This window comes from Chelmon rostratus, chromosome 6 (assembly GCF_017976325.1).
Source record: "Chelmon rostratus isolate fCheRos1 chromosome 6, fCheRos1.pri, whole genome shotgun sequence".
Lineage (NCBI taxonomy): Eukaryota > Metazoa > Chordata > Actinopteri > Chaetodontiformes > Chaetodontidae > Chelmon > Chelmon rostratus.
The window spans coordinates 2,444,028-2,470,385 of NC_055663.1; the positions used below are offsets into that span (position 1 = coordinate 2,444,028).

General features: G+C 41.3%; 1 protein-coding gene across 1 annotated transcript in view; it reads right to left on the reverse strand.

The window, feature by feature from the left end:
- The window catches only part of znf423 (zinc finger protein 423), a 160,323-nt gene that overhangs the window by 128,614 nt on the left and 5,351 nt on the right, over positions 1-26,358 (reverse strand). Inside the window, exon 2 of the mRNA XM_041938722.1 lies at positions 4,413-4,475. Coding sequence (XP_041794656.1) covers positions 4,413-4,475 — 63 coding nt within the window. The remainder of the gene's footprint in view (positions 1-4,412; positions 4,476-26,358) is intronic.

Below are 26,358 nucleotides of genomic sequence, written 5' to 3' on the forward strand. Positions count from 1 at the left end.
CAGGCTTTATTTTAGCTGCGAGAGTAATTCTTTGTAAATGGAAGAATCCTGATGGCCCTGTTTACAAGGACTGGGTTAAGTCCATGACAGATGTGACTCCCTATGAGCTATTGGTAGCTAAGTTACAGAATCGGAGGGAAACTTACTTACAAGTCTGGTCTGTGTGCTGTAATGTTTTAGTCTGTACTGTTTTGTAATTTTAAAAACTTCAATTAAAAATAATAATAACAATGATAATGAAGTAAAGTCTCAGTTTCAGCTTGGGGACCTGACAAACCACTTCCATGATGACTCATTGGCTCTTTCTGTATGTTTTTCTGTGTGTGTGTGTTGTCCAAGAGAAACAGTAAGTGTGTGTATATGTATGGAAGACCAAGAAGTCTTTTGTAGACAGTCGGACAATAACTGAGAAAAACGATTCTAGAGAAAGAGAGGAGGATTTCATCACAGACACTCACATCTTCAAACGTCTCTGAAGTTCACTCCTGCCTGGTTGGACATGTGTCTCACTTGTACTTAGTTCTCCAACATGAGACTGACAATGAAGTCTGAGTGGTTGACTCAGTGATTGAACAAGAGAGGAAACAAGGGAGGAAGGGGACAATTTGTTTTCTGTCCTACTGAGGGGGTTGGGAAACCTTTTGCCTCTGAGGTTCTCCTCTCTGGCTTGATGCTATTCCCTTCAAGTCATCCTGCGATGTCCCTCCACCTTCCCTCTCGTGGAAGTCAGGGTATTAACAAGATAGGAAGGTATATTTCTCTATTCTCTCTTCTTCTTTTTCTCTCTCTGTCTCTTTCTCACCCCTACAATTGGGATGGGGAACCTTTTTCCTATCAAGGACTTTTTCATATTTTTTCAGAGTGGTCCTCACTTGGGGGGTGGCAGCACTTGCATCATGGTGGCCTCTGGCCCCCCTTGGAGGCGCCCCTGGCCATACTTAATTATTAACTCATATATGACACTAACCTCTGCATTGACTGGAACTGCTTCTCTTTGGTGAGGCATCTGATGTCAGATGGTAGTGATGATGATGCTACTTGCAGCTGGTTCTCTAGGTTTGGGTCAGTCAGTCTTGAGTGGATTAAATCTTAGCAAGAGTCAGTTTTGAAAAGAAGTGCTGATAGTAGTAGGTTGTTGCTTTGCAGCTCAAAGATTTAATGTTGTAGGTTGTTGTTCACTCTTAGCAGCATATTCAGATGTCATAGCAGGTTTTTGTCTGCTGGAAAATTTGGAAAATTGTACAATGTTACCCTCTTTCCAGTTGCACTTGCCACAACCTTAATTTTGATTCAAGTAATTTCACATTTGAAAGCATAGAGCTGACAAGTTGGCTGGAGCTTGATATTCAGCTCTGAGAGGGACTTGATAATGTTCACCATGAAGGCCAAATCACACAGACACTTGCTATCACTGAGTTTCCATTTTAAGTTTTTCATCTCTATGAATCTCTAGCTCCACTCCAGAAAAACTGACTCTGGAACAATTTTACTTTGTCCAGTGCTAGCAGCTCTCCAGCAGCAACGAGGCACTCCTCCACAAATTCTTCTTCTGAATAAGGTTTCAGGTTCTTAGTTATTAGCTCACCACAAAACTTGCCTGCATAACACTGTCTCTGTCAGAATGTGGTCCTCTGAAAGTTGCTTGTTGGGCACCCAAAATCTGCAGAAGGGTTAACTTCATCCAAGCACATTTGTCCTTGCAATTCATCCAGTTGTAGCTGTAATGATGATCAAGATTAGCCTTGTTCATCACTGTGACTGCATCCTCGCAAACTAACTTAGGCACACTGGCTTACTATTTCAATAAATATAAATAAATATTTGTTTGTCCATTTCTCTTGGAAAGCTTGCAAAACTCCACATCTACTGTTGACAGTCACCATGCTGCACTGACGTGATATCAACTGCTGCGTATGTGTTGCATTCAGGGACCACCATTATTTTATGTTATTTTCTTTATCATCATCAAAAAAGTCATTCCTGTTTGTTTTTGTGAATTGTCTGGTGGTCCAGATCAAATGGATCTCAATGGTTTATGGCCTGGATGCTGGAGGTTCCCAACCCCTGGAGTAAAGGAACAAGGTCTTTTCTCTTTGCAGTCTGCTTGAATAAAAAATGAGTAGCAATTCTCACTTTTCTCACAAACAAACATTCTAATATGCGCACAGATAAAAAGAGAAACAGGGATGGACAGAGAGAGTGACAGAAAAAATGAAGGTGGATGCCGGGCCACAGAATTGATGGTAAAATCCAAACTGAAAGAGCAGCTGAGAATACGGGACAATGTGCTTTGATTGGAGGAAGAGTGTGAGATGGGGGGGGGTGTGTGTGCATTTGTGTGTATGCGTGTGTGTGTGTGTGTCATGGGACTCCAGCTTCCTGCAGGAACTGACACATACAGCAGTTCTAGGAAACCACCCAGGACCTCAGTCAGCACCCCAACTGCCTTAACACACACACACAGACACACAGACACACACACACACAGACAAACACACACAGACGTAGTGCCCCTGGAGTGTTCGGTACGTCATACAAACCACAAGAGTCATATTTTCCTATTCTTCTATGCCTGTAGAGCTGAACAGGAGACAGGGCAGGAGAGGTAAAGGGAGGAATAACTGTACATTTACCACATTCAGCAGTATCTCATTTCTCTGCTGGGATCTAGTCAAGGGAAGTGTTTAACTGTTCACTGATAGGCTGTAAACCAGAGCATAAAATCTTGCTACAGCTGACAAGCACCTACAGTAGTCAAACTGTTTTTGCCACTGTTTGGCAATGTGTAATTTGGTCTCTACTAAGCACTAACAGTGAGAGAAATTTCAGTAGCCTAGCTGTGCCAGGATTAGCATATGGAGCTAGCAGATATACCATTTTTCACCCTGAAATCTTTTACTCATTACAGTAGTTAGTGATAGAACAGGAACTTCCCAAATACAAACCCTACTTATAATGATGCACTAGTTCCAGTCAGGTCATTTAAATTGGATGTTAAAGCGGTAATGATTAGTCCATTAATCAATTAGTCAATCAACATATCTTCACCGATTTTGATAATGATAATCAGAATTAATGAATTATAATTATGATTTCAGCTCCTCATATGTGAAGAATTTTCTGATGTTCTTGGTCTTCTATGATGGTAAACTGAACATCTTTGGTGTTTTGGACAATTGGTTGGGAAAAAATAAAATATTCAAAGTCACCACCATGGGCTCTGCTAACTTGTGTGGGACATGTTTTACTATTTGCTGATATTCTATAGCCCAAACAATTAATCAAGAAAGTTAAGAAAGTAGATCAGTTGATCATGAAAATAAAAATAGTTTATACTTCATATCTTCTGAATTCCACTTTATGTAAGACAATAATATCTTTTGTGTCCCTGTCAATAAAGAAATAGATTATTAATAAGGTGCAAAACAGCTTTGTGCCTTAAATATGGTTAATTTCCTGCCTTTATAAATACCTGGTATAAAGTCCTATGTCCTTCACACAATGTTATTATCATGTCATTTTCATGACAATGTGTCCTTTAATGAACAAATTTTACATGTACCATGAGAGTAAGCCAAAGTTTACTCTCATATGTTGTTTGTAGTTGTACAGAAATATTTTGCCTGCAAAATCACAACAAATAAAAGTACATCCTGTGATTACAGATAATTGCCATCCTTTGTAAACAAACAGTCTATATTATTTCTTATTTCATACATGAACTTCAGAGTGAGGAAGATTTCAAATTTCCATCTCAGGGTGTAAAGGAGCAAGACAGATAGAAAGAGAAAAGATAGATGAGGAAGAGGCAGGGAGAAATGGAACAACTGGTTTGGAGAAACCAGAAGGAAAAACAAAATCCAAGAAAAGAACAAAAAGAAAAGAAAAGCCCTACCATCTTTCTTACTTCCTCCCAGGATATCACCAGACCACAGAGAGTAGTGAAAAAGCACACAAATCTCTCTTGTCCCTCCTCCACCCATGTCTCGCTCTCTCTCCGTATCCCCTTTGTCATCTCTCTTTCCATTCAGTATGACTCCTGAGACCAGTGAGAGTTCTGTCTGTTTCCATATCTCCCTCTCATTCCTTCTTTGGCTCTTCAAATCTCCTCTTTTCTCGCTTATACAGTATGGGTTTTCCCTCTCCTAATATTTTGACCAATCGCTCCATTCTAATATTTTCTATGCTCACTTCTGTATCGTTTCTTCCCTTTTCTCCTTGATATCCCTTCTGAGCAGACCATGAACCACATGGAATTGGTATTATGTAATTGTGTGTCTGTGTGACTGTATGTGAGATGTATAGACTTAAGCCTTTCATGTGGATATGACAGCTTGCTGCAACTCTATTTTGACATTACACTTCACTATGAGTATGTGCATGTGAAAGCATGCGTGTGTCTGTACAAGAACCTGTCTGGACAGTAGATTCATCCCAGGTCCCTCCACACTCTGAAGACTCCCCTTCTTCTACCGCTGAGGAGACAGGAAGAGGGAGAAAAAAACAAATTAAAATGTGTTTCTTATTTATTTTTGGCATGTAAAACAGTTTGAAATGTACTACCAGATGACCAAAAACCCAAGATCAGGAGCAAAAATATGCTCTATCTCATTTACATCTGAAAAAGTTAATCAATCAAAACTGACCAACTGTTTTGATGATCTACTAAAGACATTCGTTTGAGTAAAAACACCAAACACGCATTGGCTCTAGCTTCTCAATTGTAAAGATTTATTGTTTTTCTTTGTCTTGTGTGGTAGTTAACTGAATATGTTCAGGCTTTAGACCATAAGTCAGATAAAACAAGCTACATGATGACATCACCATGAGCTTTAGGTAATTCTGACATTTATTTTAACATTTAGGAGACGGAACAATTAATCGTTTCATTGAAAAAGGAAATCATGAGTTTAATTATTAATAAAATTAATCATTAATTGCAGCACCAATGTCATTTTAGATATGATTAGATAAGACTTTATTAATCTCACAGTGGAGTGAGGCTGTGGCTCAGGAGGTAGAGCGATTGTCCACTTATCAGAAGGATGGTGGTTCGATCCCTTGGCAGTTCACATGTCGAAGTATCCTTGAGCAAGATACTGAACCCCAAGTCGCTCTCGATGCTGTGCATTGGTGTGTGAATGCGTTAATGGTCGTAATGAGCAGGTGGCATGGCTACCAGGGGTGAATGGGTGAATGCAGGCTCGTGTTGTACAAGCCATTTTGAGTGGTCGAAAGACTAGAAAAGTGCTATCCCCTGTAAACAACTTGTGTTATTCAACGCCATTAAAAATAGACTAGGGAAGCAACAAACATGTAGTTACTGACAATGACAAGGTTCTGAAATCCCTCTGACACACGAACACAGAGCTGATCAGAGCTGGAATGTGACACTGACTTCCTGGGTACAACAGGAAGGAGACAAGTACAGCTGGCACACAAACAGGAAATGGCTGGAGCCACCACACAATGGGGTTTCCGCATATCCCCTCCCCACCACATATATTCCTCACTTCTCACTTGCTCACCTCAATCTCTATCTATAAGTCCTAGTTCTAACCCTGCTCTCTCCAGTGACCCCCAGGCCTCCAACTCTTTATACCTCTCCTCATATTCCCCACTCCACATCCTGATCAGCTGCTTCTTAACCCACCCCATCCTAAGATGTAAGCTGCACCAAAAGTTCAAATGAAAACAAGAAGTTATAAATCAGTGAAGTGTGCCTTTTAAAGGAAAAACAAACTGTTGGCCTGTTCCTTGATCAGTTAAACACCATTTTCAGTATTAACTGGGCATGCAGTCAAATATACTGCATGTGTAGACCAAAATATGGGGGGGCAAAAAATACAACAACTACCACAAATTGGTGTCAGTGTTAAGTTCTACATGGCGAACCCACAAGACAAGCCCGCTTTTACTTCAAAGAATTTTCAGTCAACTTAATGATTCATTAGTGTAAGAATTTATTGGGCAAATGGTGCATGAAAACAGGGTTTGAAGTTTTGGGGGTTTTAAACATGAACTTAGAATAATAAAATTACATTTAAACTTCCTGCCAATCAAATCATCAATGTTCAGATCTCTTGACGTAAAAGGCTAAATCCCTGCATTTCCAAACTGAACCAGACACAACTACAGGGGACTTCTTCCATATGAGTGATCCATAGCAGGCTATGAGCTACGAGCTTTGAAGATTTTAACTAACAACGTAGTAGAGTGTCTTCATCTTTTACTGGCCAAAGTTAACACCTGGCTGGGTTTTGCATTCAAAACAGCAACACAGCAACACAGCAAAACACCAAAACACACACACACACACACACACACACACACGGTTGATCATAGGCACAGTATGCATACACTACAACTCTAGTAGTGCTGAGAGAACAAGCTCTATATGGAAAGTGTCCTGAGACCACTTCAGTGATTTGGCGCTATGTAAATAAAATGGAATGGAAAACTGAATTGAATTAACAGCAAGAGATCTGAGGCTGAGGCACAAAAACAAATGAAAACATATTTAATCTTTAATCCTTACGTGCTCTTGCAGTGTCTTAAAATATGCATCTATGTCAGTGTTGCCATAGAGGCATGTTGCAGTGACCCACAATGTGTCAGGACTCAAGCATTTGGATCAAATCTGGAATCTCCCTTTGAATTTATGGGGCTAGGGCTGGCACAGGTTCAAAGGGCCAGATGTGGACCACAGTGTACTAATAATGTACTAATGGATCCCTGGATAAACACATATGCACACACAGTACAACTCACAGAGACATCTGCACTCGAGACACAACCACACAGGATTTTAACTCCAAGGCTGTGCATCTGCCCTAATATAACCCAGTACAGATAGAGACCTCCCACCATGACTAACATGTCTACCAAACACAGTAGTCAGAAACAGATCAGAAGAGGTATGGGAAGAGAAAATCAAAACAAAAGTACCTCCTCTAATGTAATAAAAAGGGGTTTTCTTCCAAAACACCTATGGCATATTATCATGCAATTAAGCCATGCTTTGGGCTGCATGATTAGTACAACACTATTAAAGTAATACCCTTAGTGTCTTTTGCAGCATGCAATGTAAAGGCATATACATGATGTTGATGCATTTGTTTAACAGTAGGAAAAATGCAGCCATATGAAAGGACAGAAACACATTTTCTAACGTGTGCAAACACTTCCAATCCTAATACTAAGCCATCTTTTATGTCATAATCACTGTTTCTGAGAACAAGACACATCTCAGCACTCTGACAACATTATACTGTCTCATTGATGTTAAGAAGGGAGTAAGACTGGATAATAATCTGGAACCTACATGAAAAGAGGGATTTGTATCGTTTATGGACGGAGGTCAAAATCAAAGGTTTCACTGTCTGACAACCAGTGTTCCCTGCTGTGATTACACTCTACTTGAACCAGGCTTCCCTGGTCTTCTTGTGACAGAGATTTTAGATTTAAAGAAATAAAAATCATGATAAAACAACGAGACCTAGATTAGGGTCCTGAAATCTGTTTTTCAGAGAGTGTCTACTCAGATGACTAAAATTTAACAATTCTCAGGTCTCAGCAGCCTGCATGTTAAAGTATCCTTCCTATCCCCAAATTGCCCTGATGTACATTGGTGTGTGAATGTGTTGATGCTCGTAATGAGCAGGTGGCCTAGCTACCATTGTGAGAACGGGTGAATGCAGGCTTGTGTTCTACAAGCGCTTTGAGAGGCCGTCAGACTAGAAAAGTGCTATATAAATACAGTCCATTTACCATTTACGGTTCATTGGACTGGCATACAATTATACAGTACCATGGTATCCTAGGTGATAAAACAAAGACATATTTACATGGATGTGCAAAATGGGTCCCAATATATGAATCTGCTCCCAATATCAGAGTCTCCCCTGGTAAAAACATTGAAAACACTGGAACGTTGGAATTGGAAATTAGATATTTGATCTTAAAGCTGAAAGGAAGTTTTAAAACCCTGCATAAGTAATAAATAAAAACAAATAATAATAAATAATGCTGGCAAAGTGCACTGTACAGGTCACCTCTTGCAAGAATAAAGCCAAACCCATGTGAAGTATACTTGATGAGATATACAGTTTGCCCCATCCAAACCCATTTCAAATCCCCTACAATACATGTTTCTGGGTGGAAAAGAGGGTGTGACCTGCTTCCCTGTCACCAACTTGACAATGAAAGATTTAAACCCCTGAAGAAGTTTTTTGTAGCAAAATTAAGTGCTCATAATGGAAAAGCAGGTTAACTGGCATGCTCCAATGTAACTTTAAGAGTTCATCAGAGGAGAGGAGAGGAGACCTTTGACCTTCAACAAAGGTTTCATCAGCTTGACAAAATACACAGTGACTTCCAATTCATTGATGTATACCATATATGCCAGATCTTTGTTTGTAGCCATGGCCCCATGCACAACCATCCACTGGAAGTCCACACTATGTTTCTCTATTTGAGGTGTGTACAGGGACCTCCAGCTGCCCAAGGGAGATGACCACCAACACATCAAACCACCTCGACTCCTGGACACCAGCTTATGATGATCTGTTGAGGACCTTTACAGTTGCAGTATAAAGGCCCTTGTTTGAGTCCAGTCGTTCTAGTGTTTGAGAAGACTGCAAACCTGCCAGCCACCTGACCTCAAGAATGCCAGCTTTGTCAGCCCAGCTGTTATCGGGGTTCATGTAGGACAACCAGACTGGATGTTTACATGACATCATTCCCGCCCTACTCCACAAGCTTAGCTGATAATGTTGGCCGCTCCACTCTCCCAACATAGGATCATCACATTTTTACCAGTTGACCTTTGAAGAAGAAACGTGTTCACATAATGCCAATTTTTGTCGAAGAATCAGAATTTTGTCCAGACATGAAAACTGTGACATCATCAGCAAATGCTGACAAGCTAACTGCATGTTTTGTATTTTCTGCAGAGGTCAACCCTGTGAGACCCTGCCTGATTTCATTTAAGAGAGGCTCAATAGCCAGAGGATACAGCATCCCAGATAAGGGACAGCCCACCTTCAACAGAACAGAACAGTGTCTCCTGAATGCAAAAAGCTTGATCCATGAAATAAACATCAAGTGTCTTAAAGGAATAACAATGACCAACCCAATAAAACACTTTTTCTTGATCTAAAGAAAAAAGTCACAAAGACAGATCGGACGTGGCAAAGTCATTCAGTGATTTAAAAACCAATAAATGAATTTTAAAATGAATTCTGTGACTGTGTTCTGTACGAGCTGGAACTGACCAGTAACTTTCTTATACACACCAGACAGAAGAGCGCTACAGTAGTACCAGGATGCTGGAGATAAAAGCATGTATTAGCTTTTCTGTGTCTGCCCGGGATAGAAACGGCCTGACTCTGGCAATATTCCACGAATGACAGGACACTTTAGTCACATTTCTAAAGTGATGTCAAAATTTAGGTCAGAGGCATTGATAACACCAAGGTTTCTGACCTGTTCCTTGCTGCATAGTGCAAGTAGTTTTCAGTGTTCAGACAGTGTCTCTCTCTCAGCTTTTGCTCCGATAACAAGAATCTCAGTTTTGTCACAGCGCGTCAAGAATTACATTTCAGCATCTGAAGACAGACAGCAAATTCAGTTAAATAATGATAAGACAGAACCACATCCATGACTGATGAAATCAGTCATCTTCAAAATCAGCTGTGATGGCTCGATCTTCACCGGTGAGGGGAAGTGGGGGGGCCTTCGTTCAACTCGGACTGATACTGGCTTCTCTGGTGGCTAGGCTCCATGTGCCAGATCATGAAGTGAAGTGTAATTTTAAACCTGAGACTCCAAAGAGTAATTGGAGGCAAGATGGTTCCCTTCTGCATACGTTTAGGGACGTTGTAACTGGGAAAACAGCGAAGACAAGCAAAAGATGAGCACATCACCTGCCAGCTTTCTGCAGATTGCTATAATGTTATGGACTAAACATCTTTATTGCAGTGGACTGTGTGGACCTATGTTAATGTTTCCAGATCGTATGTCGGAGTATTAATGATCTGTGGATCACTGACAGACTTGACCAGTGGGTTGCGTCAATTTTGCATTATTTTAAACACAGTTGTTTGCCTGCTGCTGGCATTAATTGTGCCTCCTGTTGTGACTGTAACTTGAAATGGTTTGCATCAATGGATTCATGAAAATATACACGTCAGTAGTGGTGGGACTGAAACAGCCTGCTCTGCGGCCACAGGAGGGGATGGGACGGACACGTAAACCGGTTGAGGAGCTCCTCTCTTTAATCCAGGACCGGGACTGGCACTGGAACCGCCCAATCTTGTGGGACGAGGCACTGGATTGGCTGTGGGCTCCATGGCCAACCATGGACACATGTTTCTACGGCACATCAAACTTCATAGTCAGCTGGATAGGCCCCAGTGGTGGAGCACAGGAAGAGTTCCTACCTCATTTCTCATCACCTTGGATGACAATCCAGGGTTCCGATGGAGCGGGCGTGGAACAGATCTATGCCTTGGGTTTGCTTCCAAGCCTGAGCCAGGGGTCCTCCTTATGGAGCAATACGGCTCTGTGGTTACACAGGGACCAAGCCAGGGATACTTAGTGATGTAGTCAGGAATGTGGCCCTTTTAGCCAAAGGCATCCAGAGCAGTCCATAGGAGAGATGAGTGGTGACACTGATAAAATAAATGTGCCTGCAAGGTACCTGAAAGTGTCTGTGCCTCCAAGACACAGTTGTATCTTCTCAGGAGAGAGCAGTTGATGGCCTTGGTGTGATAAAATCAATGCAGATCAAAGACTGGATAAATAAAGTTGATACATAGTCCATAAAATAGTACAGGCAAACCAAAAGATCAATTTAGTAATCCAATGGCCACAGACAGCTGTTAGAAGTAGTTAAAAAGCAAGCAGAGCAACAAACAAAACCGACAGCTGACAACCGGATGCGATGTATATTATACAATATTATATAGTATTTATTATGTAATAGACCTTGTTTGTATAGCACCTTTTATACAAGAAATGAAGCTTGTGCTTCAGAAAAAAGTGGACATCAGATGAACAAAAAACATGTTCAAAATGGTAATGTAACATAAGATGGAAAATCAGAGTTAGAGTGTACTATAGCCACTTGGTGGCAGGAAATGGTAGCAGCAATTGGCAGCTCCCTGAAAGTCCTCCAATGTGATCGTAATACTGCATACCACAGGAACATTGGATACAGCCCTACCCTATTTCACAATCAAATGTATGGATTATTTTTAGACTTCGAATTTAGAAATATGCATTTACAGGCCTAGTCCATACAAATGTTGGGGCTCTTCAAAGCAGTTTCTTTCTATAGATATTATGTATGCCATGTACTGCTGAGAAAAAATTAAATATGTTCAATTTTCCCTCCCTCCCACCATTGGAGCTAGGTTGACAAAAAAAAGTTTTCTCAGACTTCATTGACTCCAGATGTCAGAGAAAGACTGACAGAAGACCTTATCATGGTTAAGCCATACATTGAAATGACATTAGGGACAACTTTGGGAGCGTGCCAGTAAATAAATATCACTAAGGTGATTTGAAAAAACAACAGGTGACATTGTTGCTTTAGTTAACCTTTCACTGTATGTTTAGTTAACATAAACTGTCTGCCCTCACACTGTCCTCAGTGATCTGCTGTCATTTTCTGCAACCACACTGGACAGACGGTTGGTTGACTGTGGATGAACCTCTCCTGCATTTATGTCAGCTAAGGATGTGTACTGCAGTTCCAATCTCCTCCCACTACTACTGCTGAACGACTGCTGAACTGTCCCAGTTTGTCCCTCTGTTTATGCAACAGAAGGTATGTCTTTGATTGCTGCTTGCACTACTTGAATCCTGCCCTGCTCTAGTTCACATGCTAAAAGAGTTGTTAAATGAAGACACTGTGAAAAGTGCTGTGTACTTAGTTCTGCTCAGCTCTGTTGACACTGCTCACTTATCTGTCCCTCTCTCTACTGACGTTTAAAGTTCCTACTCTTAAACTCTCCATGTAGAGCAAAGAGAGAAAGAAGAAAGAGAGGACAGTAAAACCCTTCCAGGAAAAGAAGATCACCCTCAGTGCTTCACCCATTTTCTATTATTACTTTTCTATTTATTTAGAGGGACCTTTTCCCAGTTTTCTTTCCTCATTTTAGTCAGTATCTTTTTTTAGATGAAACATTTTCTGTTTGTTCGGCTGTTCATCATTCTTATCTTTCAGACAGAATGAATGACTGTCCACATCAGAGACATAAGCTTCACCTAGAAAATAACTGATCTGTAAAGAATATGACTACTGATCATCCCGTGACACAGGATCATCTCCCAGTCCTTTCCAGGTGTTGATCACTCCTTCTGTCTGTTCACTACCTTCTTTTTCCTCCACAGCTTGTCCTTCAGGCTTATCCTAGCTAATATTCCTCACCTCACTGGTCTCCTTCACAGTTCTTTTTCATTTTTCAGTGTATCAGCGTGCAAAGCGCCTGTTTTGGCCTCCCCCATTCCATGCTGATTTGGACGTGGGCTACTGCTAGCTGCTCACCTGTGTTGCTGCCCACAAACTGCTCTTTAAGCAGGCAGGATGGGCTGACATCACCACACTCAAAACATTTCATGCTGCATTTTTGGTATTGGAATGCATTAGCTGACCCTTCGTGAATCTTGTCAAAAGTGGTATTTCATCTAGCCAGCTTTAGTTAATGTAAGCTAAAAGCTAGTTAGAGTGTAACCACAGTTAGCTAACGTGGCCTACATTTACTTAAATTAATAGCAGTCATTGGTCTTCGTCAGTATACAAATTAGATCTTTAGCTATTAGATTTATCATTAAAGTTTGCAACACACAGCTAGCTCAACTAGATGACATGGTTAGCTTGTATCTAGCAGTGTTGTTCCTTGGTTAATTCAGTCATGACACACATCCCTTGTTCGACAGTGCATCAGTGACAGGTGACAAGATCAGCAGCATAAATGTGGATGATCACAGTACAAAGAGAGTATAACTGCAGAGAGCTAATAACTTAACTTTTCCTGTTAAAGAGCTGATGTGAAACCATTAGAGACTGACTTTGATGACAAGACATCTATCTACAAAGGATCCAAAAAGCAGCTAGGTAGGCAATTGTCAGAAACAACTGTTTTCTCCAAAATAATGAGAGTTGAATCAAGACCTCTAAACAAAAAAACTGAACATTATAACTTTAATGAAGGGAGGATTTATTACAGGACTGTTAGAACTGCATTAGTTTAAACTGCCAACAGTATATATGTATATGTTTATAGGCTTTATAAAAACATGCCAACATTGTATATTTTAAATAGTGGAGTGCAAATAACATATCCCACCAACAACAACCCAGACAAGCTCTCTGGAAATATGTAAACAGAGCACATGGCATCCACAATTAATCTGAGCTTCAATCTCTGAGGTGAGCTTAACTACAAAACTGAAGACATTTTTTCGACACTTGTTCAATTGAATACAGTGACAGATTTAAACTTCACAACACAACTCGTCATGTTTATGGCTCCCTGTGACTAATAACTGCGAAACTCTGAATTTTAGTTCCCAGAAAACATGGCTTGCAGACTTGTGGAAATGTCACAGAAATAAGAAAAAAGTTTTATTCTGGTGATTCCAGCTTTCTCTGAAAGTAGCACATGTACACTGCTGCTTAAAGTTCAAAGTGTCCCCTAAAAAAGTTCAAATCACAAGTATGAGATGTTTCTCTCATCATCAGGCCCTTGCGTATAAAGAATTGTATACACCTGAAAGTAGATTATCTCCTGCTAAACCAGGCAATTCTACTGTGGAGTACAGTATCGAAACTGGCCAAAAATAACATTTCATTATTCTTTCTAAAGATGAAAAAAACAAAAAAAGGGTTTTTTTTCACATATCCATTTATGTGCATTATGTCCTTAAGAGTGCAAAACAATACAAGATATTTTACAAGATCTACATACCTACAAATTACAAAATAAACCAAAGTAAAACAAAATATGGTCTATACCATTTTGTTGAATTATTAGCTCGTTTCAGCTTAAGATGCACTTCATTTCCAATCAATGAAAGTGACGTGTGAGCAGTGCTATCTTTGCTTGTAGCTCTGCCAGAGTTTCCAGTTGGTGCCGGTCCACCTGTCCTGGAAGATTTCAATGTCCCAGACAAACAGGAGATGATTCAGGTAAAATGTTTTCTGATTATGGACCCTATTTACCCATGCTTTGGTGTCCAAGTGACTAATGGTGTCAATAATTTTTCAAATTTCTCCAGTATTGAAAGAGAGCGCTATAGCCAGCAGCTATTAGACAGGCTGCAATGTAATCCCTCCAGGCATTTAAATACTGTCAAAGTTGTCCACTAGAAGTATTCACTTTCGCCACTGACAGGTTCAGAGTGTTATTCTAAGTGTCTTTTTTTGAACAGCAGCAATCAGTCAGCTCCATCATACATGTTGCAGACAGAACACTGACGTTACATGCCCAGTAGCAATTTGGGGTAGCCTTGATTACAGTGATGAAAACAACGATGAAACAGTTATTTGTGTACAGAAAGATTTGGTTGAGTGCTTGTTGGACCAACAGCATCTTTTTGGATGACATTTAATTTACAAGATCTCAAGATCAAACATTTTTTCTCTCTTTTAGAAGGTGACAGAGAAGTGTATAGGTCTTAGCAATTAATTCTGCTTTTCTGAAGTTTATAATGTTCAGTTTTTGTTGACACAGTCAGAATGTGTAAATTCAATTATGTTTACTACTGAGGTTATAGTTAAAGGTGGTGTTGTACTGAACTACATTACAGGTGTCTCTCATTTTGTATATTTACACACACAAGGGGGGCATAAAAAACACCTCTGAATATAATGTAGCTCAGTACACCACCATCTCAATGCTAAGATACATAACTGAAGTAACACCTCTGTGACAGCATAAACCCCCCTGAACATTATTGGTAACATAAAAGCAGAATTTATGTATTATTACTGTCACTCTGCCACTCCCCAGTAAAAATATTATGATATCACTGAATATAAGTCTAGTCAATCACGCATCAATGCACATGTCAGAAAATAGCAACAAATATAGTCGCTACTGCTGTCTATCCTACTTGAAACCATTCAAATAAGTTGACAGCTTAGATTGCTTTGGAACTATTGTGAGATATATGAGTCAGGTGACAGCGTGGTGGTGAGGTCAAAGAGTCTGTCAAACCTTTTGTCCAACAGCTGTGACTACTACAGGTCAGTACAATGCTACACCTCTCCCTCAACCATCTCCTTTCTCCTTTTCTTCCTGTATTTACAACATTATCCATTTTCCATCCCTCCCTTACTTACTTTTTTCTGTCTTCCCTTGCTCATGACCCATATCCTGTCATCAATTTCTCTCTCTCCTTCCACCTCTACACTGTTTCTTCTCCCCTGACCACAGCTCACTCTTCATGCTTTGTTCTCAACATCCGTCTTTCTCAGCACCCATTTTCAATTTCTTTTTGTCCTTCTGTCTCTCCTTTTCTCTGCTTCTCTTCCACCTCCCTCTGCATTTGCCCTCTTCTGCCACATTCCCGCTTGCTCTCCTTCTATGATAGCTTCAATAAGAAACCCCTTTGTCTTTTTGTCTCCTAAAAAACACCTGCATGCACACAGCACAGTATCAGGGCCATTTATTCCCAAGTCAGCCCAAGGCTCTGGTGTTCCCAGATCTCTTTGACAAGCAGGTCACTGTGGCCAATCATGCATTGGCCAGGCGGCCCATTGAGGCGGGATGTGGGTCAATGTAACCAATGATACGCTGGTTCTTTTCCCACAGGGGAAGGCTGATTGACAACTGGTGCTGGACAGGAGTCAAGAGGGTAATTGTCATCCGACTTTCTATCTCTCTTTATCTTTCTGTTTCTCCTCATTCGAGACACTCCTTTTGTCACCCTCCCTCCTCACTTTCTCCCTCCTCACTTTCTCCCCCCCTCCCCTTCTTACTTCCCCTCCAACCTACTTCATAGCCCCCACCCCCTCACCCCAACCTGCTTTCTCCCTATAGCTCCAAAGGGACTCTCTCATTGGCTGCCCTCCCTGTCCCTCAGGAACGACTTTGTGACGCTACTACAGGCCGAGAGCTGATGCCAATCTCCATCCCCAGCCCTTCCCCCGGGACCCCCCCTAACTTCAATGGCCTATGTCAAGCACACACACACATCAGCAAGCACTTCTAGTCAGGGGACGGGCACAAAAGCTGATTAACCAAATACTTTTATCAGCTGTAAAACCGCTCTCTCTGCCTGCCTGCATTCTGAACAAAACAGCCTTAAAATACATAAACACACATGCAGACACACATCCCAAGCACTGAGCCATTGGCCAGAAACACCAGGCTAGTCTGGGATTTGGGACAATGTCAGTGTGTGTGTGTGTGTGTGTGTGTGTGTGTGTGTGTGTGTGCTTTTGTTTGTGAGAGTGTGTGTAAAGGGACAGAGGTAGCAGAGGGCTTAGATGGATGGCAGAGGGCTTGGATGGCAGAGAGAAAGAACAACAACCACACAAAGCCTGGCAGACAAGCTTCATCGCCCTCTCTATCTTTCTCTTTCTGCTGTCTCTCTTTTCTACTCTTCCCCTCTCTTCCTTGCTTATCATTTCTTCTCTTTCTCTTTTTTGATCCGAAATGTTTCTGCTATCTGATTTTGATGTCATAGTTGTTGCTATCATTTTCCCTTCAGCCATCACTACTTTTTTCCTGTCATTCTGCCCTCTGTGTTCCCATCTAAACTATCTTCATCTCTTCACCCATTCATCTCCTCACACCTTCTCTTCTGTGTCTTGGTCATTGTGGTTTTAAACCATGCTGTGCTGTCCAACTGAGTTGCTATGCAACCTCCCCAACATCCCTGAACTTACCCACAACAACATATAAACACATAAACACACATATAGAGCATCTACTGTACCAAGCACACATACACAACCTTACACATGCAATATGCCTGAAGTAATCTGACAAAAACAGGAAACACACACACACACACACACACACACACACACACACACAAGCACACAATTTATGTTCAGGGCCAAACAACACAGCTTGAGATTAAACAGTTTCTCTGATCTGACATTTGTTTTTCTGTCTGTCAGAGAAAGTGTGGCGGGAAGAGGAATCAATAGCAGAGGAGACACGGAGGGGAGAGAAGAGGAAAGGAAGGAGAGTGAAGAGTAAAGGGGGAACGAATGAGTGTGGAGAAAGATGTAGGAAGGACATGGGAGTAAGAGGCGAGGAAAGATGAGAGGTGAGGACTGATTGCACCAGTGAGGAAAACGATGAGAGGTGAAGGAGGGCAGTGAGGAGAGACATAAAGAGTAGGACAGAGACAGAAAGAGAGGGCAGGAGCAGAGGGAAAGCATTCCTCTGGAGTACCTCAACTCTGGGGAAGGCTCCAGAAATAACTGAACTAGAAGTTCCCCCAGCAGCCTGCACTCACCATTACAGACTGGGACACGCACACACTCACATAACATATAATTGCTTTCTGTTGTACTACAGATTGGAGAAGAAGACACCAAATTCATGCTAAGGCATTATTTAGTTTGATACGAACTTGATTAGGCTTTACAGGGGGAGAGAATAAGAGAGAGAGACAGGGAGGATAAGGGAAATAAACAGCTTCGAGTCACGCTGCATCGCTGGCGGATAGATTAACTTGCTCGTCATGCTCCTTCTGGGAGTAACAAGAAAAATATACACACACTGCGTGTGCGCTTGGAGCATGGCTGCTTGTTTGTTTGAGCAGACGTATAATCAAGCATCTTACACAATACAAAAAATATAGTTTTCATTTTCAAAATAACTTTTTTCATGAATTTTCTTCTTTCTGTGTAGCATTTGTTGCTAATTATATTCAAACTGAGGTTAAAATTAAGCTTTCGGTCAACTGTATAGTATCAGGTGTGTTTTCTAGGGGTAAAAACTGGCGGTTCCAGCTTTACAAATCAGAAACAAACTAATGACCCTAATTAGTTCCCAACTTTTGTTAATATTGCTTAGTAACAGATTTTAGTCCCAAGGATGAAAAAAAGAAATCAATCAATTCAGACTTGAAACATGGGAGTGACTTAGACAAGATGGAAACCAAGCTCAAAACTGTCAGCATCTAGAATCTCTACTGAGAACGGTGCAATACTCCCTCACAGAGCTATGTATCCCAAGTGCCAGAGTTCATTGTAAGTTAAGGCTACAGGCAACATGCATTTAAGCTAAAGTGCTACACACATGTACCAAACACAAAATACGCCTTGGATTAGTTTTGTTAGAGAAAATGTATTTTTCTTTTTTCCACCATGTTGATGTTAATAAACATGAATTGTATCTATAGATATTATTCAGAGAGAAGAGGAGAGGACAGTGTGCTAGTCCCCAGACTGCTTATCAACTGTGAGTCTGAGGCACAAAGTTCTGCATTTTTTTAATAGGCTTGCACGCACAGACAGACAGACAGACAGACACACACACACACACACACACACACACACACACACACACACACACACACACACACATCAATCTCCTATTGTCTTTCTGCTCTTTCTTTTCCTCTTTCTATTTCATTCTGTCTTGATACATGCATAAAGCTTATCTGGGCCCAGACATACAAGAGAAGAAGATACCACCTCATGCAAAGCTGCTATGAATGCTGGAATAAAATGACCACGACTGTCTGATTTCAAGCATTCTACTGTGCTGACTAGATACTGAATTCATTTCATCCAAGGAACAGTGTGAATGTTGCTATTTATGCTTGCAATTTAATCCATTTTTGCTCTTTCAAGTGTTAAAAATACCTACAAGATATTAAATTCTTAGTTGCCTGGGGGGCTCATACTCGCTATCCACTGCCAGCAAAATATGCCCCAAATTTACATAATACATAGAATACAGAATATTTACACTAGTTAGGTAAAAACAAAAAAGATTAAACTGAATCTTCTGAATAGTGCAAATAGAATCTAGTTCAAAAAAGGTCATCAATAAATTGATTATTTGGAAAGAATATGTCACTGAAGACTGTGAAATTATTACTCCAAGATGGCACCATGGATGCCGTGTTTTGAGCTGCCCCTCTCTGATACCCTATAGTGAGGAGGAACTGCTAAACACTGGCAAATCTACTGGTCAGACTTTTTCTCCACTTTTCATCGAGCACAAAAGTTTTTCTGAAATACTTGTTGGAGGAGCAGCAGCTCTGCATGGGACATGCAGATCGGGGAAGCGAGTCAGAGTACTGATTAAGGTGAACCAGCAGGGATTTTGTCCAGCGCGCCCGTATTTACATCTGGCCAATGTCCACTCTCTGAAATAAGGTAGACAAGCCGCTGCTGAAAAGATGGACCACTGACACAAAGCTGGAAGTGCAGGCCTGCCTTGATGCAGTGATTGGCTGTGTTTTTGAGGCTGCTGTAGCAGATCTGATGAACTCACTGATGTTGTGACATCCTACACTAGTTTTTGTGAGGACTTGTGTGTGTCAACTAAAACCTTCTGCCGATACGACAATATGGCTGAACTCAGGTAGCTTTGCCGGGGTAAGGAGGAGGCCTACAGAAGCGGGGACAGAGTCCTGAATAACCAAGCCAGAAACACACTGACTGATATTAAAGTAGCAAAGGGGGGGGGGGGGGGGGGGGGGGGGGGTACACAAAAAACACTTCGTCAATGTGGAGAAAAGTGCTGGACACAACCAACTACAGGAGACACAGCTCAAAACCATCAACTGACCAGCAACCTGAATACATTCTACTGCAGGTTCGAAAAGCCCACTGCAACACCCATCACTCACACCAGCTCGGACATCAAACAACCATTTACACCCACTGCACCCCTCGCACACCACTCTCACCTCTCCCCACTGACTCCCCACCAGCATTCAGCAGGATGTGTGTCACCTCCTCAAGAGCAAAGTTCAGGAAAGCATCAGGCCCAGGCAGCATGTCTGCCTCCTGTCTGAAAGTCTGTGTTAAAGGGCTGACACCCACCTTCACACAAATGTTCAACAAATCACTGAAGTTCCCTCATGCTTCAAATGCTCCATAATCACTCTTAAAAAACCCTCCATCTCAAGATTATATGACTACCATCCTGTAGTCCTGACGTCTGTGGTCATGAAATCCTTTGAAAGACCGGTGTTGACTCAGCTGAAAGGAATCACAGGCCTCCTGCTGGGCCCCCTGCTATATGCCTACCGGGCAAACAGGGCGGTGGAGGACGTGGCCAACATGGAACTGAAATACATCAACTACATCCTGCAACACCTCGACCACCCACAGACATGTGCAAGGGTCCTGTCTGTGGAAACTCATCCACCTCACTGTGCCAGCCTCCACTTGGATAATAAACTTCCTGGCAGGAAGCAGCAGGTGAGGCTGGGGAAAATCACATCCAGCACCAGGACCATCAGCACTGGAGTCTCCCAGGGATGGGTGCTCTCACCCCTGCTCTTCTCCCTCTACACCAAAGACTGCACCAAAGGAGGCCTATCTGTTTAACTCCTGAAGTTTACAGATGACACAACAGTCACTGTCCTCATCTGAGACAGTGGGAGAAGGTGGAGGTCAAACAGCTGGTCCTCTGGTGCAGAAGGACCTGGAGCTGAACACGCTCAAAACTGTGAAGATTGCAGTGGACCTGAGGAGAAGTCCCTCAACACAACCCCCATCACTATCAACGACACTGTTTCGACTGTGGAAACCTTCAGGTGTCTCGGATCCACTATCTCCCAGGACATATGGTAAATCAAACACAGCCTCGATGATCAAATAGGCACAACAGAGGATGTACTTCCTGCATCAGCTGAGGATGTTCGACCTGCCTCAACAGCTGCTGATCCAAACAACCACACAACCACAAGCCTAATGAACGGTAGCCAGTCGTAAAGTGTCACTGACCCTCTGACACCAAAACATCCACTGACTGACAATTTATCATCCAATGATGCAGTTTTTAAACTTGTACATTCATCACTCACTGTCAACACATATTGTAAATTTCATTGTATATGTTGTTTAATGCCTCATCATTCTTTGTGTACATTGTTTATTGTTTATTTTATATTTTTGCACTCCTTAACTTATTCTCCAGGCTTTTGCTTTTTGTCTTGTTGTCCTTGTTCAGCTCTATGTCTTTTGTCTTTTGCAAACTGGAGTCAAACTCCTTAAATATGTGCACATAACAGTGAAGCCGATTCTGACTCTGACTCTGATGAAGATTATATGGAGGGATAAATTCTTATTTTCTCTCACACCACTTCTATTCTCTTCCATTCAGTATGGAGTTTCTCTCTCTCTCTTTCTCTCACTGTCATTCTCTTGCTCTCTCATTTTCTCCTGCTCTGTCTCACTCCATTGTATGTATCACAGCTGGGTGCCCTTGCCTTTTGACTGGGAGGTGAATGGAAAGGAGTTAGAAAAACCAACTGAAAATTCAAGCACTAAAAAGAAGCATTGGTAGGTCTATAGTGGGGACGACTACAAAGACCAGGCAGAGTGTAAGGAAAAGAAAAGGAACACAACACAAGCAGCTTGTTCAGTTGAAGACTCCACGCTCTGAGGACAATGCACATTAGTCCGGGTCCATGATATGTGTGTAAGCGTGTGTGTGTGTGCGCGAGTGTGTGTGTGTGTGTGTGTGTGTGTGTGTGTGTGTGTGTGTGTGTGTGTGTGTGTGTGTGTGTGCAAGCACAGGGAGAAAGAGGCAAGCTGACACAAAATGACTTACTGAATGAGTCAGAAAAAAACTGAGATATTGGCCATTTGTGGTAACAGACAAAGCAGCATGTGCCAAAAAAAAAAAAACATCCATATTGAAATTGGTAGACACGCAACAATACTTCTATCAGGATGGGACAAACAGAAAAAAATGTATTTACTTTGCCAGATAAAGTTGTTTAGAAAAAAGTGACTCGATTCCAGATAAAAAAGAACAAGTGTTTTGCCTGAATACCTGACCAGACAAGTGACTTTTCATGTGACCTTGCTCAAACTCACAAGGTTATGGGGTGTCAGGGGGGTGAACGAAGGGAAATGAAAGAAAATAATTATGTCCAAAATAATCAGCTACTATTCCTGTTCTCATACCGGTTCCACATTATTTACCACAGATATGGATGTCTACAGGCCATATCCACATCATAATTGTGTCAGTTAAATCCTTGCATTTCCAAAGAGTTAACAAAACAAACCTGCAAAAGTTACTCGCTGCATTTTTAAACCAATTTCTAGTGTGTGTGTGTGTGTGTATGCGTATAATAACAATAATTAATGACAAAAGGTTAGGGTTAGCCTTAAACAATTACTCCATAATAATGGTTTCCTGTTTTATTGAATTAATTTATTATGTAAAAATACTTTAAATAAATAATAACTGCTTATACTGTCAGAGTCAGTGTCAAATATTGGGTTACTTTCCGTGGTTGCATATCATTCTAAATTAAATCCTACTGGGGTTTTGGACCGTTCCTCATCCCACATCGGAATTTTGAAATGACGCTATAATAACTTCTGAGGAGCATGATCATATTTTACATGAAAGACTTAATGAATCTTTAGTTGCTACACTTGTTAGGTATCCAATAAGACAATAGACACCACAGGACATAAAACATAACCAAACACCCAAAACCATACAAACAAATACAGTACAGGAAACAATCAGTGATGAACAAAGAAACAACCAAAATCTGATCAGAGGTGCTTACATACAGAGACTAACTCGTGGTGGGAGGATACGGGCTTGGTAGGTCTGGGCTGAATACATGAAGTGTGAGTACGTGTGTGCATGTGTACAGTCACACCAGCATCATCTTTCTCTTCTTGAACGTTGAGGGCATGGGCATGCACATAGCTTGGCTACGGAGGGGTGTGTGTGTGTGTTAAGGTCCAGTGAGTTTGCAGCTGATAAATGAGGCTAGCTAAGCCGCTACAATGGCACAGTCCTGGCCCACGACGCCTTGTTCTTACACACTCTCACACACACATGTGCATGCACAACCACACCAGGCTGGCTGCTGATAAGGAGCTGTCGCTGGCATACACACACCTCACCGTGGGACTTCACCCTTTCTGGACACACACACACACACACACACACACACACACACACACACACACACACAAATAGAAAATAGAATTAGTTGCAGTTACATTCATGGCTGTCCAGACTCATATAATATATGTAGTGACGACTTTTGACAGGGTTTTGACATGACAAAACATGTCATGTCAACAAGTTTTCAATATATCGACATGCATGATTCCAGTGAATGATTTCCAGTCAGTATTTTTCACAGAGGAGCACAGAGGACTGACAGACAGCTCCGTCACATGGTGCAACAACAATCACCTGAAGCTCAGTAGCAGCAAAACCAATGAGCCTGTGGTGGGTTTTGCTGCAAAGGAGCTCCAAATCCTGAAACAGGGATGCTTCACACACAAGATCTTCAGTTCACACACACAGTTTCAAGGTGGACACCCAAGATTTATCTCAATTCAGTGAAATATGGTCACAATCTCCCCTTCTGTTACTGAGTGATGGCTTTGAATTAAATGGCCAGAAAAGTGAATTTACAGAACATATCATCATAGTGAAGTTGACCTTTGACCTTTTAGATACAAAATGTCATCAATTCATCATTTTATCCTGTGAGACATTTGTGTGAAATTTTGTCATAATTAGCATGTGAATTCTTGAGTTATGGCCAAAAATGTGTTTGTGAGGTCACAGTTACTTTTGACCACTAAAATCTAATCACTTCATCCTGGGGTGAGACATTAGTGTTGGTAGGGTTGGGCAGAATCCAATTTTTGAAATCGTTGAGCCTTCCCCAAAGGTTCCCATAGTACACAGTATTACCAGCTGATTAGAAATCACATTGGAGGACTTGGAGGGTGTTAACATTAGGTTAATCTTTAAGCCTATTCTCGATTTTCCATCATAAAAAACAAGAGTATTTACTAATTTGTTCTTGAGCAAGACACGTAGCAGATTTAGAACTTTGCCTGTGGCGCTGAACACCTGCTCTGATGGTGAGGTTGTGGCACACACAGTGCTTTCAGGCCACCCTCAACATCAGTGGAAAGCAGTTGGCATTTGATTCCTACCAGAGGAGGGAAACTTCACCTCCAACTGAAATTCTGCCAAACTGCAGCAGTTCCATTTTTTGGGGGTGACCAAGTCACTTGCGTTTGCCATCTTTTTTTCTAATTCTGCTTGCTGAGGAGAAGCTGTCGTGTGATCAGTCTAAATAGGCCAAAGTCTTTGTTGACAGGTTATTTTCTGATAAATTACACTGTTTACAAAATGTCCTATCATCACTTTCATAGCATCATCAACCACAGGGACAGTGGTGCTGGACAAATACTCTTTAGGCATTTATTATATATACATGCACACTGCGCAGCAGAATTCTTTACATTTCAATTTTAACAGTAATGAAACTGACACATTTGTTATGTTAAAGTACCCCTTAAGTACATATTACTGCCCGGCCAAAAGCATGTTACATGAGGTCACAGTGACCTTGACGCCACCAAAATCTAATCTGTTCATCCTTCTGTCCATCCGATCCTTGCGATATTGTGTTCATGAGAACAGCATGGACAAACAGACGGACAGACCCAAAAACATAATAACTGGAAACCTAACCAAGCCCACCAGATGATTTGACCGTTTTCCAGCCAATACTTCAGACAAAGCCAAAATTTCACTGCTCAGTCCGATGAAAGAATGCAAAAAGGAGCTAAAATACTAAAAAAAAACACCTTGAAATAAGGTTTTCTGCTCACTTGGTGAACATCAGAAAGATTCTTTTGGGTGGTCAGGCAAAAAATATGTATGTTCTGAGACCTCCAGCCAAAGACAAGCGTACAGGTTTGACAGCACTCTACTCTTTCCTTTCTAATAACATTATTGATGGCTCAATTCTATTCAAGTGTCCCATGACAGTGTGACAGTGAGCATATGAGCACAATACCAGGACCCTGAAACTAAAGCAGCTCAATGGAATTCAACCATAATTAATCTTATTATTTACACCTGTTCTAGTCAATGACATGTCAAATGTCTTCCATTACAATGACCTATACTCCAACTGTTCTACTCTGAGCCTTCAATTGCGTAGTAATTTGGTTCTATCTGAGTGGAGATCAACAGTTCAGTTGTGTGCTGTATACACACTGATTGCACAAAGGAAAACAAGATAAGCTGTCAAATTTTTAGTAGCGAGAGCAAAAAGGTATTTATGGTTCCTTCCAATACTGAAACACTTGGATGTACCTGCAAAAAACACAGTGCTGTCTTCAAGTAATCTAAGCCACATGTGTAGAATCGCTGGGTTTTATAAGAGTCGGTCGCCCTATTTAAGTCTTTTGTGCTGTGCCAAAGGGTGACATTAAACTACACTAATGGAAAAGCCAGGTGGGGAGAGAGAGGCAGATATAGAAAGAAGAAACAGACAGGAGAGTGATAAAGAGGAAGAGAAATGAGAGATTAACTCTACTGTTCTAAACACACCACAGAGTCGCTCATGCTGATGCTGCTGTCAGATATTGCGATGGTACTCGGCTCCAAAGCTTTTCTATGAACTAAAATAACAAGTGGCCTTCTTTCTGTTTGCAGTGGTCAGTTTTATTTAGTCTCTGTAGGAGTATCATAATTAGATTCAGCAACCATTAAATTGGCTACTTGATGACATTTCCCACCACAATTAATTTTTACCCACTTTTAGCGGGTTGGCGGTTTCTAATTTCAAGTCTTCAGCAATTAATCGACAATAATTTTAACTCCAGGCAATGAATAATTACTATCCCATAGTTTCTTATTACATTTAACTCACATACTTACATGAATTACCATGCAGCCCTAACCAGTGTTAAAAAGTAAGGAGGCATAATGCTGAAATGATTAGTTGGTTTTTTGACAGAAACAGAAAGCTATTCTTGAGCAAAAACATTTGCTGGTTCCAGCTTCTCCAATGTGGAGATATTCTGCTTTTCCTCATCTTACATTATACTTTAGTATAACTGAGTTTAGTCAGTCAGTGGAATACAGGCAAAAAGTTCTTCATACAAATGTTTACAGGAAAACCTGTACACAAACTGGTGGAAGGTGGTGGAACAAAATAAATGAAGGTATGTAAAGAGGTGCGAGAGGGAAAGAGATGGAGCAAGAAATGGAGAAGAAGCGTGAGTGAGTGGAAACAATGTCATTAGCCCAGAAGAGCTCAGCTCAACACTCTGAACAGCAGAGCAAGCCCCCCCTCTCCCTCTTGGTCAAAGGGCTGCTTTGGCTCCACTGACTATAAACAACA